At 32.4% G+C, this 13,158-nt stretch overlaps 1 protein-coding gene across 7 annotated transcripts in view; it reads left to right on the top strand.

The window, feature by feature from the left end:
* Positions 1-13,158, top strand: part of LOC124416484 (trichohyalin) — a 70,297-nt gene that overhangs the window by 44,404 nt on the left and 12,735 nt on the right. For 6 of the 7 annotated variants that reach the window (XM_046897604.1, XM_046897601.1, XM_046897606.1 and 3 more), the window contains 8 exons: positions 8,388-8,555; positions 8,733-8,900; positions 11,011-11,274; positions 11,386-11,775; positions 11,863-12,165; positions 12,282-12,434; positions 12,576-12,764; positions 12,859-12,998. In XM_046897604.1, the coding sequence (XP_046753560.1) occupies positions 8,388-8,555; positions 8,733-8,900; positions 11,011-11,274; positions 11,386-11,775; positions 11,863-12,165; positions 12,282-12,434; positions 12,576-12,764; positions 12,859-12,998 (1,775 nt within the window). Of the gene's footprint in view, positions 1-7,055; positions 7,068-8,387; positions 8,556-8,732; positions 8,901-11,010; positions 11,275-11,385; positions 11,776-11,862; positions 12,166-12,281; positions 12,435-12,575; positions 12,765-12,858; positions 12,999-13,158 lie in introns of all 7 variants that reach the window. The other variant, XM_046897605.1, reaches the window with a different exon arrangement.

Below are 13,158 nucleotides of genomic sequence, written 5' to 3'. Positions count from 1 at the left end.
ATAAAAAGCCCAACAAGCTATTCGGGGATGAAATGTCTTCACCGTTCGCATCGAAAGTTAGGAGAAAAGAATATACCCTTTGGATAATCTAAAGCAACGTTACTAATTGCATCAATGATGGTAAACACCGATAGTAAGTAACAATAGTAGTATTTTATAGAAATGATTGATGGGACAAGTTCGATAGTCGAAGCTAAAAATTTCATTGATTTGAGAAAAAGGATTTGAGGAAAATAATCAAACTCTCGTGTTCCTTGTCTCGTGCCTAATGTTTTTCAACTCATAATCCTTTTCGCTGACAATACCCTCAAAAATTGTATGTCAAGTGTAATTCTTGACGAACATCTGTTCCGCAGCACTTGCCTAAATCTATTTTTATCCACTCGAGGGATCACTGTTTCAGTAAAACACTCTTCAGACGATCCTTGGAGATTGCTATCGTTAAGAAAATAATCCCAAAAACATTAGAATCAAATCGAAAACACCAAAATTCAATCCTTCGTCTCAAATCATCGATGTCTTATTGTTAATAAGCTTGTGTTATTCGAATTTCCTTCACAATCATTTCTACATCACCTAGTAACATCTGTTGTTTTATCCGTGTTCACTGTCACTGTCGCAAAACAAAAACAAAAAACAAAAAACCAAAAAAAAAAAAAAAAAAAAAACACGTTTCTGGAGATTTTTCACACGATCTCTTCTCCTTCTCCCAACGTTTCATTCCAACGGTCCAGCTCATTCATCCTTGATTCCAGTCAATTATTAACCGCGGATTATCTGCAATCACGCCAAAGATTATAGAACCTATAATACCTACACACACATATAACGCTAGATCGCTACATATGGCTGCCGATCGATTTAGGCCGAAATTTGATAGGGGATGAATCCACGGTATGGAGCAATCGAAAATAAGGTGGAGTGCTACCTTACAGTGTCCTGTCCAAACCTTTCACCCTGACGTTTCTCCTCGAGCCTAGCTTCTGCACCCTTATCTTCGCCCATATTTCCCGACTCCCCACCCCCTCGCTCAATCTACGAGGATAACGTTTCAACCTTTCCCAACTTGCCACCCTTGTCATCCTCCTCCTCCTCCTCCTCCTCCTCCTCTTGACCTAAAACTCTCCGAGTGCTGCTTGAAAAGTAAAATACTACGACCCTTTCCTCTGATGGATATTCCACATTTCTATATATTCTCTGATGGTAACCCGTAATTTTTACCTCTTTTGCAAAAATTTTTATTTTTTTTTCTTGTAAAGATCACAATTTAAACTCGCCTATTCATTTTTCAAAGAATATTTCCAGTGATGATTAGTGATAAACTTTTTTTTCACACTTTTTTATACTTGCACTGAATTCTCTTGAAAGAATTTCCTCGACAATTGGTACTCGTCTCGTTTACAGGCGCAGCCAACTTCGTAAAAATTTTACTAGCATCGCAGATCCTTTATTTCGCGTAAGATCTTGTCGTCCGGGGGAACGGAATTAAGATCAAAGGTTAAGGAGGTCCTATACGTATAATAAATTTTGCATTTTGGGTATACTTCTTTTTTTTTTGCACGTTTTCTTTTTCTGTTTCTCTTTCTTTCTCTCTCCTCTTATCCCTGCTTCTCCGTATTTCTTCCTGCTATCCCGATCGCTTGCCAGGGAAATTTCTGGTTTAGGATTAGGTCAGATGAGTTTCTGAGTTTTGGGGTGGGATTAGGATCGAATCGAGCTTTAGATCGTACAAATTGACGTATGCATATTATATACACACACTGTTGCGCTTTCAATAGTACCTATATATAATATAGAATGCAATGTGTAGAGAGAGGATATATATTATATATATATATATATGTAGTTATAATTGATGGCAACGCGGTGTTCAGAATTTTAGTATAACATTATACTCGTATAGGTATATGTATGTACATGGATACTATGCTGACGTGAAAAATCTGCATATACGTGTTTCTCGTCGTGTACAAAAGATGCCGGAGATTATTGTCACATACTCGTCTATAATATACTTGACTATATGTGCATTCAAGATTCTAACCGACCTCGCTTATCGCGAATCGTTCAATTAAATAATACTACTAATGAGTAAAAGAATGGAAGAACAGTTTTTCTTTTCTTTTTTTTTTTTTTCTACACTTGTACACTGAATTAAGCTTGCGGTATACGTAATTGAAATTGCGATATAAAACACGCATCAGAGAGAGAGAGAGAAGGAATTACAAATCTTAATTTTGCACGCTGCGCGGACGTTTAACGTTAAGTTATATAATTGGCGAGTATATAAGTAGAATTGAAAATAATTACGCTCAACGCGAAATTCGACGCTTCGATATTTGCACACTGCTGATGCTGACATTTTCAGCGTATTAGACATAAATGAAAATAAACTATATACTTATAGATTCGATAAATTTATCTCAAGTTATTCCGTTGACGGTAAATACTGCAGAGTTATTATACATACATATATATTATAATATAATAAAAGACAAATATCCGAAATCTATTATCTATATTTCTACAAAATTGAAGAAGAGAAAAAGTAACCGAAGTAGATGAAAATATATAGGTATATAAATAATACATACGTAGATGAGTTATAATAAATAAATTATATATTTACGTTATCTCCGAAGGTTGTTGAAATGGTTAGGATTATTATAGATAAATACTTGCTGTCAATGTTAGAAGACTGCAGGAATGAACAGAACGTTACAAGAAAGGAAAATTTATTCAATTGTTTATCGATTTTCATACTTTTATTTTCGTTATAACTATGAGAGTCTATTTTTTAGAAATTTGCGGTCGACAAATTCTCTATACACATATATATAGTAGTAATAAACTGCGCGCTTTTCTCAATCTATTGTATGAATTAAACTCAATGTGTTCTATGTACAGAAGCTTGTTTAAACGGCTTGTGTGACGATAAGTGAAAAACCATAAAATTATTACCGAAAAGAGAACGAAAAAAAAAAAATTATTTAAATAACTGAAAAATTCCAACAGATCGTACGAAAATAAATATAAATATATATATATATATATATTTATATGCATAAAGACAAAGTTTTTGTGTATAAAAAATTATATGCTTGGTAAAAAACAAATCCCTGTATAATATGCGTATATATATATATATATATATATTTATCGTATACGCATTATAAATATATTAGGTAGTCAAAAACTTCCAGAATTATCTTCCATAAGAAATATTAAATAATCTGTACATTTTAAACAGTAACAATTAAAAAGTTAAACAATTTTTCGGTTTTATAAATTTTTTAATTTTTTTTTTTACATATTTATTGAAGCAGTCAACATTTAAACTCTCCACCGAACCTCAAGTGCTATACTATGGGTTTAATAATAGTAATAATCATGATCATTATTTATATTATTAATTATCATTACGTCTGTCAAAAATATCGACAATTAATAGTTACGGAATTGTGAACAAAGAAAAAGGAAAAAAAAAAACAAAACAGATCAACTATAGAGAGAAATTATTCAGCTGATGTATTATTTACTGTAATATTGTACGTACCTAAAATTTAGGCCTTAGAAACTGTTGAACCTTAAAGTGTCTAAAGATGTTAATGTACAGAGAAACATAGAGAGCGAAAGAGAGAGAGAGAGAGAAAAAGAGAGATAAAGAAAGTAATAGAAAAAATATAAATTTCAACAAAAATGTAGAGAATATTAGTATAAATTAATAATAATAATAATTACATACCTAAAACTTATATACCTAAAACTGCCTATTTTCTCAACTTCCATATCTCATAACGTAACCTGATGAGAAAGAATTGGAAGAAAAAAAAAAAAAAAAAAAAAAAAAAACAGAAGAAGAAGAAGAAAACAAAGAAAAACAATTATTTTCCGGAAATAAACAAACAAACAAACAAATACACTAAAAAAGATGAACGATTTAATTCTTAGATACATTTTACCTGCGTAACGATGATAGATTATGTAAACATAACTGGAGTGGAGACACGAAGTATGAATGATGATATTTTCTCGAATTCTGTCTAGATATAGGTATAGAATTTTTGTGATTTAATATGCATATGTATGAATACACAAATAATTATATCTACCTGTCGCATAAAACGAAAAAGTATTACGATGGTTGATACACTCTATATTATATGTGTACATAATATACTATTATTTTAAGTTCAACATCGTTTTTGGCAAAATGGTTTGTCAAAAATCCACGAAACCTTTTGGTTAAATTACACTGTACACATGGCATTAATTATTACATCTATATACAGCGTCTGTAATATTTTATCTTCATGGAAAGTATGTATAATATCTCGTATAAAAATGAGAGAGAAAAATTATGACGAGATATTAGACAGCGTTTAGTTACATAAATCATAGTAAATTGGAGGCATATTCGTATAATATGTATATATACATACATACATGCATACATGCATTATTTTTTTAACTAACAGGGATGATATGAAAACGATATTCATCGATACACGAGCACTGAAATGTTGAAAACGAGACAAAAAAAAATGATAACGAAATAACAAAATGGAATTATGTGCTATATAAACGTTACGTACGCGATATGATAGTTTAGCTCGAAATGTCGATTCGAAGCATTCTCAAGTAAATTATCCAAAAGTGCTATGCAAATTAATTAATTATCTTCATTGACTAAACCTCAGTGTGTTTAAATCTATCAACTACTAATTGACTTTTTTTGCTCAATTAATAATACACGATAACAATTATATTGTATAAATAACAAAGGCAAAGAAAACATTGAACCGATAATAAGGTAAACGAATTTACAAAATAAACGTGAATCCGTAATTTTTTCAAACGTTTTATTAATCCGCAAAAATTTTTGAACGTGTTGCGATATTATCATATGATTCACCGTTATTTTATACTGCGGAAATATATGTCTATCTATACAAACACTCCGTTGAAAATATTCATCTAACAAACACGTATGAAGAAAATGAAAGAGAATCCTCATACATAAGTAATTTGAACAGTGAATTATGCAACAGGAAAAAACTAAAAACAACAAATTAATAATTTACATCTATAACGGCTGATCGCAATATATATATATATATATATATATATATATATATATATATATATAAAATACACTGCATATATGAAATAGAAATTGTTTAGTTCTTTATATATACACAATACATAGTTAATTGTTGTAAAATAATTATCGAAATTTATATTATACGTATTATACGTTTGATTAAGAAATTTTTATTTTCACGTATCATTATTATCGATATTATTGTAATTATTATAAAATACGACAAACCCGACTCATATCATTTTACCACCTTACATCTATCGCAGCTCAAATTTCACTTCACTTTCGTCTGTCTGTCTGTCACGTTTTCAGTATATATATATATGTATAACATATCACCCCTCTGTTATAAGTTTTCTATTTATACGTATATAAGTTTTTCTTCTAACAGCAAAGAAAAAAGGACAACAAAAAAGAAACACAAGAAAAACATCATTTTTCATCGTCATTGGCGTGTTTACTGTATATACATATATACAATATCACCTCTCGTTTTCCGTTATCGTTTGTGTTTCTCTATCTGTTTTTCGTAATTTTTCTTCACTTTCCGTTTTGTTTCTTTTTCTTTTCTTCACGCAACGCCAGCACTGCACCAGCATGATAAAATCTTCAACTCGCATGCCGCATGACGTATAGCCTTTCTTGTTATGTGAGGAAAGTAGAAAAAAAAGGAAAAGAGTAGGAAAAAATGAAACTACAAATTTCACACCTTTTTTTTTTTAATAATGCCTGTGCAATGTTTTATTCATGGCACTTCAAGTTCAACAACGCTGAATAACAACAACTAACCGAGAAATTTATAGTTTCAAATGAATTTTGTATTAAAGTTATTTTGGTTTGTCTACAATTTTACTCTCAGCCTCTATTATAGTACAATATTTCGTACACTTACGCATATTATTGCTATTATTATTATTATTATTATTATTATTACTACTACTACTACTATTACCCATATATTTCTGCAAGAAATACATATAATAGTTGCTTTGAGTTATATTCCTCGTTTACATTATCTATGTCTATTTTTATTTTCCTTGTCCAATTTTTTTCATTTATAATTCAATTATAATTTATATACATGCATTGGCTATTATGAGGACATGTTATTAAAACTTGTTACTTCTACTTGAGTATAATCTAAACTTACAGCAACTATAATATTTAATCACTCTTTCGTCTGGTTCTTGGATATTTTTGTAATTGAAAAGATCGATGATACTTCATTACTTATACGCTTTGAAAGAATTTTTAATTTTTTTTTTTTTTTTTTCTTTTTTATTCCCCTTGTCGATATTACGATTTTCGAATTTGTTGTTTGTACAATAAACGACTTAAGTAGAAATCGTATCTTTGTCGTTATATGGTACGGTAAAATGATGAGTATCATGATGTTTATGATTGAAACTTGTTTTAATTATTACATATATACATACATTGTATTGTATACTTATGTAAATTTGTATACGGCCCGACTTGTATTTTTTGGCCTGTAGTGTATTTACATCGTATACACGTTATATATTTACGTACGTATAGTAGTGTCGAGATATTTTTGTAGATAAACCAAGTGTAACTTTTCATTTATCATCATATAGCAATAAGGTGAAATTTATTATTCTTAAGGCTATATAAATTATATACATATACTAAATGTATAAAAATAGGCTAGTTATATGATATTAATCGTAAGTGAGTAGTAGATAAATATCTTAACTTCGCGGTTAATTCTATGTTATTGTTTGAAAATGAACGTTGAGAAAAATTATTATTATTTCCCGGTTACTTTAAAAAAAACGAAGAGAATCAATTATTTATCGAATAATTGATTTTAATAACGTGTAGCTACATTGAATTATGTTACATAGAATTAATGCGGAGTTACGCTTATTACTTGTAAACTATTACAAAAAAAGAAATGCATTTTTTTAATCGTGCCCCCATATTTTAGCTTTCGGAAGAGGTAAGGAATCTCTCCCGGTGAACAAAAAATATTTCCAAACAAAAGAAAAGAAGTTGATCGTTTATTTGTTGTTTTTTTTTTTTTGTTTTCTTTCACTCTTCATTTTTAAACGAGATTTCATCGAATTTTTGGTTTTTATTCATCTTCTTCGAATCATCCTTCTGATTTTTTTTTTTTTTTTTTTTTTTCGTTTTCGTCTACTTTTTCATTCAACCGTTGGAATTTGGTGTTATGTAGTTTCGAAAAAAATCTGTAGTCCCAAGTTTCAAGGATGTGTAGGGTAATAGGGGAGTTTTTTTTTTTTCTATAATTCCAGTAGAACGTAATTTTGAGATCCAAAAATGTCGCGAAGACGGTGGAAAGATACAGAAATAAACGGTGCTTTTACGAATTTTGGATTTCAAAAATAAAAATCATAAAATCCATACATGATACCCGTTATAGATAATCATGCGTTTTTCATCAAAATGTATACATATATGTGTAATACATATATATATATATTAAATATGAATTATTTCAAACGTAAAAGTTGTAAATTATGAAAAAAATCGAGAAAAGATAAGAAAAAAAAATATTATTTGCATACAATACAGATATTATCGTCGTTATCATTATTATTTCTGATTTTTCTTTTTTCTTTCACGAATCATGAGTATCCATAGATCTATAAAATACTAGATGTTAGCTAGGAAATTAGTAAACACAATTGCTTAGTGAAGTTCGAAATTTTGACGATGTCTAAGGAGGAAAAAAAGTGAAATGATAAAAAAGCATCAAAATTTTGAACAAAAACCCTGACACATGTAATACAATGAGTAGATCATGTACATATATACATAACTAGTGACTTACATGTATATAATCACAAGTTACATGTATCAATGACACTCTTACGTGTATATATGTGTATATTATTCTCTCATTAGATATTTGTACAGCATATGTATATATAATATATTAACTAATATATATATATACGTTTGCATACATGCAGCAAAGACTCGTTGGTCGTATTTACACGTTGTTTATTAATTAGTGCAGGTCTGCATGCAAACTGTGTCCGTGTATCTGCCATGTTTTTACCTCGATCTCTGTAATACAATTGACGAGTTAGAGTAACGCAAACTAGGAAGATTGACTGAAAAGTAAATGAAATAGAGGGAAATTAGAAAGTAAAAAAGTAAAAAATGGTAAGATGTACGAACACAGCGAAGACCGCGTGTTGTGATGATTATTTTTATTTATTTATTTTTTTTCCAAAAATTGCTCCATCTCAGCCATTGACGGAAGTACCTCGATGGTAAATATTTTTCACAGCTGGACGAGTTTCGGGCAGAAGTACAACGCAGGGATCAGGAAATTTTGGGCATGTCAGCGAAGATGAAAACCCTCGAGGAACAGCATCAGGACTATCAAAGGCACATTGCTGTTCTAAAGGAGTCCTTGTGCGCCAAGGAAGAACACTACAACATGCTCCAGGCTGACGTGAGTAACGCTACTAATTAATTCATCACTGCAGCCGGAGGATGTTTCTTTCTTTCCCTTTGCCTTTTCTCTATGCTTTCGAAACTTCTTGCTTCCATTTTTTCCCTCTTTCTTTTTTTTTTTTGACTCCGAGGATTCTTATCCATCGATTTAAAATGCATGTACCCGATTTCGCAGGTCGAAGAAATGCGGCAGAGGCTCGAGGAGAAGAATCGACTTATTGAGAAAAAGACACAGGCTGCTATGCAGGCTCAGCAGGATCGCAATCGAATGAACACCGAACTCACTGAGATCAAGGATCACATGGACATCAAGGATCGAAAGATAAACGTCCTCCAGCGAAAAGTAAGTTACAGATGCCTGATTTGGTTGGTCCAATTTCTCGTGATAAGCAATAGGAGGAAGGATTCGGGAATAAATATAGTTTTTTGGGCTCCTCTGATTGGATGCTGGACCATCTCATGCTCCCTTTGGTGTCTATGATTCTTAGTCGTGTCTGGATTATAAGGCAGAATTATTGTGATCGGTGAAAATGATTTCGCCATTTTCGATCTTATCCGTCATGGTTTTCTCAGTCTCGTTCAGCATCGTGTTCGCCGCTCTTTGAGTGCCCGGCATTTATTTAATGTCCATTCATCAATTGGAATAAGGCTTCGAACGATATTCGTATGGAATAAGAATTGATTCCAATGGTTTAGTGATTGTCCTCGTTCGATTCTGCTTGACGATCGGCTAGTTTCGCCATTTCACTCGCAACTTCTCATTTCGTTTTTACACTCGATCAGTTTTAGTCGATTGGTAGGAATTCTGAATTCAGCTGCAATGCTTCTTTATCTCTGATTCCTCTGTTCAAAACTATTATTTTATCCCTACAGTTTTTATAGTAATAGTTATAAGAATTACAAGTTACCGAATTATTTTACAAATATTCTACTTTCTTTTAATACGTAGATTTGTTCATCACATTTTATATAATTTTGTTATTGTTATAATTTAATATTACATTTATTCAGTTACGTATATCCTTATTCACATTGTTATATTTAATTTAAGTTAATAAGGTATTTATTCTTATACACCGTATGACATGCACCTGGTATAATTTTATTTCATCGCACAAGTATTTTGTTACACATTTTTCTCTTCAGACATATAATGCGTAAAAGAAATAAAGCGATGGAGCTTTGCCCTGGTGAATTTTTTTTTTTCATCAGATTTTCGAAATCAGATCAATATTCTACCAAATTTGGAAAAATAAAAATTCTTTCAATAAATTTCGCTCTTTTCTGAACTAATACTTTAGCATTTAAAATTTTTTTGTACAAAAAAAAATAACTGCTATGTTGCACCTTTTCAAATTATTTCAATTGTTTCAACAACAAAGAGATTTTTCTCTACAAATTCGGATTCCGGTTCATCAATTCGTGCACCTCTACTAAAAATACACTTTGCTGAGTTACGTGGAAAGATTTAGATTGTAAAAATGTTTCACCAGGGGTATATAAATTATGGTGATAAAGCCAGTCGCTTTATCGCACATATAGTTCTACGTATCCATTATTTGTGTTTTCCACTGTTATCTATAATTTATTTTATTAAGTTATCGTTACGTGTACGCAAATTAGATATAATTACGTTTGCCAAATAATGTCTAGCAGTATTATGTTTTTATGTTTTATACCTGAGGTTTAGTTGTAGTAAATGCTCTGCTCATATCTGAATAGTGTGAATATGAAATTCGCATTTCACTTTTACGATAGCAATTAGTTACAACGTTGCAGACCTTAGCATTTGCCGCAACTCATGTAGATTGTTGTACTATACGTGCAGAGAAGATCAGGTTGAACTGAGAGTTGTAAAATCTACATTAGTACAACCATACTGAATTACAAAAATTCATATTATTCGATGGAAATGCAAGCTACGAAGGTATTATAACCGACAACCGTTACCTTTACCACTAGGATGACCCACAATATATCTCCAGTATTCCTTAATAGGTACGTAACTTTGAACTTAAATGAATTCTATGTACATATGATATCACTAACTCGAAATTGTGTCTATAATATATTGGCTTAGGGGCTATGGGTAAGACTTATAAATTTATACTAATATCAGTTGTAGTACAACGGTAAGTAAGTGGAGTTAATACTGACTGTGAATTTAACTAGTTTACAAACAATTTAACGTCTTACCAACAATCTAAACAGTATATGCTTTAGTGCCGTTAACAAAAACTCGTGGAAAGTAAAAACCGAAACACAAATAAGAGAAACACTAACAACGATAGAGTTTGATCGGTAGTCTAGTTTCAGTGACCATAAAAATGAAGCCTTAACGATTAGTCTGCAATAAAGTTATTGTTAGGATGAAAAAAATTTAACAGAATTGTGTTGGATTCGAAGTAGGCCATTAGAAGTGTGTAATAAACTGGCTATAACTCGTTTCATAGATTGAAAATCTCGAGGACCTTCTCAAAGAGAAGGATAATCAAGTAGACATGGCTCGGGCTCGGTTGACCGCTATGCAAGCACATCACTGCAGCAGCGAAGGAGCCTTGAGCAGTTTGGAGGAAGCTATCGGCGATAAAGAGAAACAAATGGCTCAATTACGCGAGCAGAGGGATCGAGCCGAACAGGAGAAACAGGAAGAGCGAGAACTCCATGAAAGAGAACTCGCCGAGTACAAAATGAAACTTCATGCCCTGGAGTCTGAGGTAAATTGAATTATAGTAAAATATGATACAATCGACGACGAACTTGAAGAGGAGAAAATTTTATTTCAACAAAAATATTCACACCCCTAATGATCAACATATATGTTGCAGGTTGAAAAACTTGGCGCCCGTTTGGAACGAGCTCAAGCCGAGAAAGATCGCCTGGAAGCAAAGCTGGAAAGTTCACAGTCAGAATTAGGCAAAAGTAAAGCTGAGCTTGACAAAGCAGCCTCAGAGGTTGGCCGCAGTGGTGCTGACTGGGAGGCTGCTAAACAACGGTTGACTCGCCTTGAATTAGAGAATGAAAGGTTGAGACACGACTTGGAAAGATCCCAAACTACGTTTGGCAGAAGTACGTTGAACTCGTCTCAGGAGATGGACAGAATTCAAGAACGTGCCGAGAAATCGACAGCAGACTTGAGGAGAGCACAGGCTGAGCTCAGGGTTACTCAAGCGGACAATGAAAGAGCCAGAGCTGAAGCAACTGCTCTACAAGAAAAGGTGGAATTCATTAACATTTTTAAATCTTACAAATCACTTCTAAATTTCTTGGTTATTTAAGAAATTCATTATCTTCTTCTCAAATAGGTTGAAAAAAGTCAAGGTGAAGTTTATCGCTTGAAAGCTCGCCTAGAAAATGCACAAGGAGAGCAAGAGAGCTTGCGCGAGGAATACGACCGAGCTCAAGCCTCCGTGGCACGTCTTCACTCTGAACGTGACAAAGCCGTTGGTGAGCTTGAAAAAGTTAGAGAAGAATTGGAACGCACTCAGGCAACTTTGGGCAAAGCTCAATTACAGCAAGATAAATTACAAAACTTGCTGGACAAGGCTCAAAGTGAAGTTGACAAACTTCAGGAGAGATTGGAGAAATCTCAGGGAGAAGTACGCAGAGTAAGTATGAGCATATTTTTATCCGGGATCTTCTATTTTGTATTTTGTCCATTTATCTTGGATTGTTTTCATTTCATACGTAAAGTCCCATATTTCAATATAACACTTTCTTATAGATGCAACTTGAAAAAGAGAAGCAAAACTACGACTTTGAGAACGTTCAAAGTCAATTGGATAAAGCACTTGGTCAATCGACTAGAATGCAAAAAGAACGTGAAGCAATTCAACTTGAGGTCGATCGTCTTCATGACAAATATGAGAAGGCACAGGTACGACGTAAGATATGAATTATGTTTGTATCGAGTATTCTCGTCTCATACTTTATGAGAGTTTTTAAGGGCAATGTGATACTTTACCTTATCTTCTATTCATCTTTTTTATCTCACTGTGATGTGTATTATTTTAAACAGTTGGTTATGCAACGTCTGCAGAAAGAACGAGATAACTTCCAAGAAGAGATGGAAAAGTTACATGAAAGATTAGAATTCCAACAAAGTCAACAAGTAAAACTGCAACGCGAGAAAGAAAATGTTATGTCCGAACTTGACTTGATCAAGGAGCGATGGGAGAAGGTGCACACCTTACATCAAAAACTTACCGTAAGTACTCAGGAACAAGACTTTGATCCTAAAATTTCTGAGTTGAGTACGTGCATGAATCTCGATATGTTATGAAGCTTATGTTTGCTTTCAGCTTGAAAGAGACGACGCATTAACGGAAATTGACATTCTTAAAGACAAATTGGAAAAAACTCAATACGGAGCTAGCAAAGCTTACGAGGAAAGAGAAAATGCCAGTAAAGAATTTGAAAAAATGCGTGAAAAATATGACAGGTAATGAGTTTGGTATAATACAGTTTCAGAATACTAATAAAATGATCCGGTGAATAATTCACACTGGCTTTTTACGTGGCCCTAAATTTATTACTGTCAATAAGTAGTAATCAATGAAGTTACAAACCTGCCAAGGTAACGAAATGAGCATAAATAATTC

Source organism: Diprion similis, chromosome 2, assembly GCF_021155765.1.
Source record: "Diprion similis isolate iyDipSimi1 chromosome 2, iyDipSimi1.1, whole genome shotgun sequence".
Lineage (NCBI taxonomy): Eukaryota > Metazoa > Arthropoda > Insecta > Hymenoptera > Diprionidae > Diprion > Diprion similis.
This window is presented reverse-complemented; position numbering and strand designations above follow the sequence as displayed.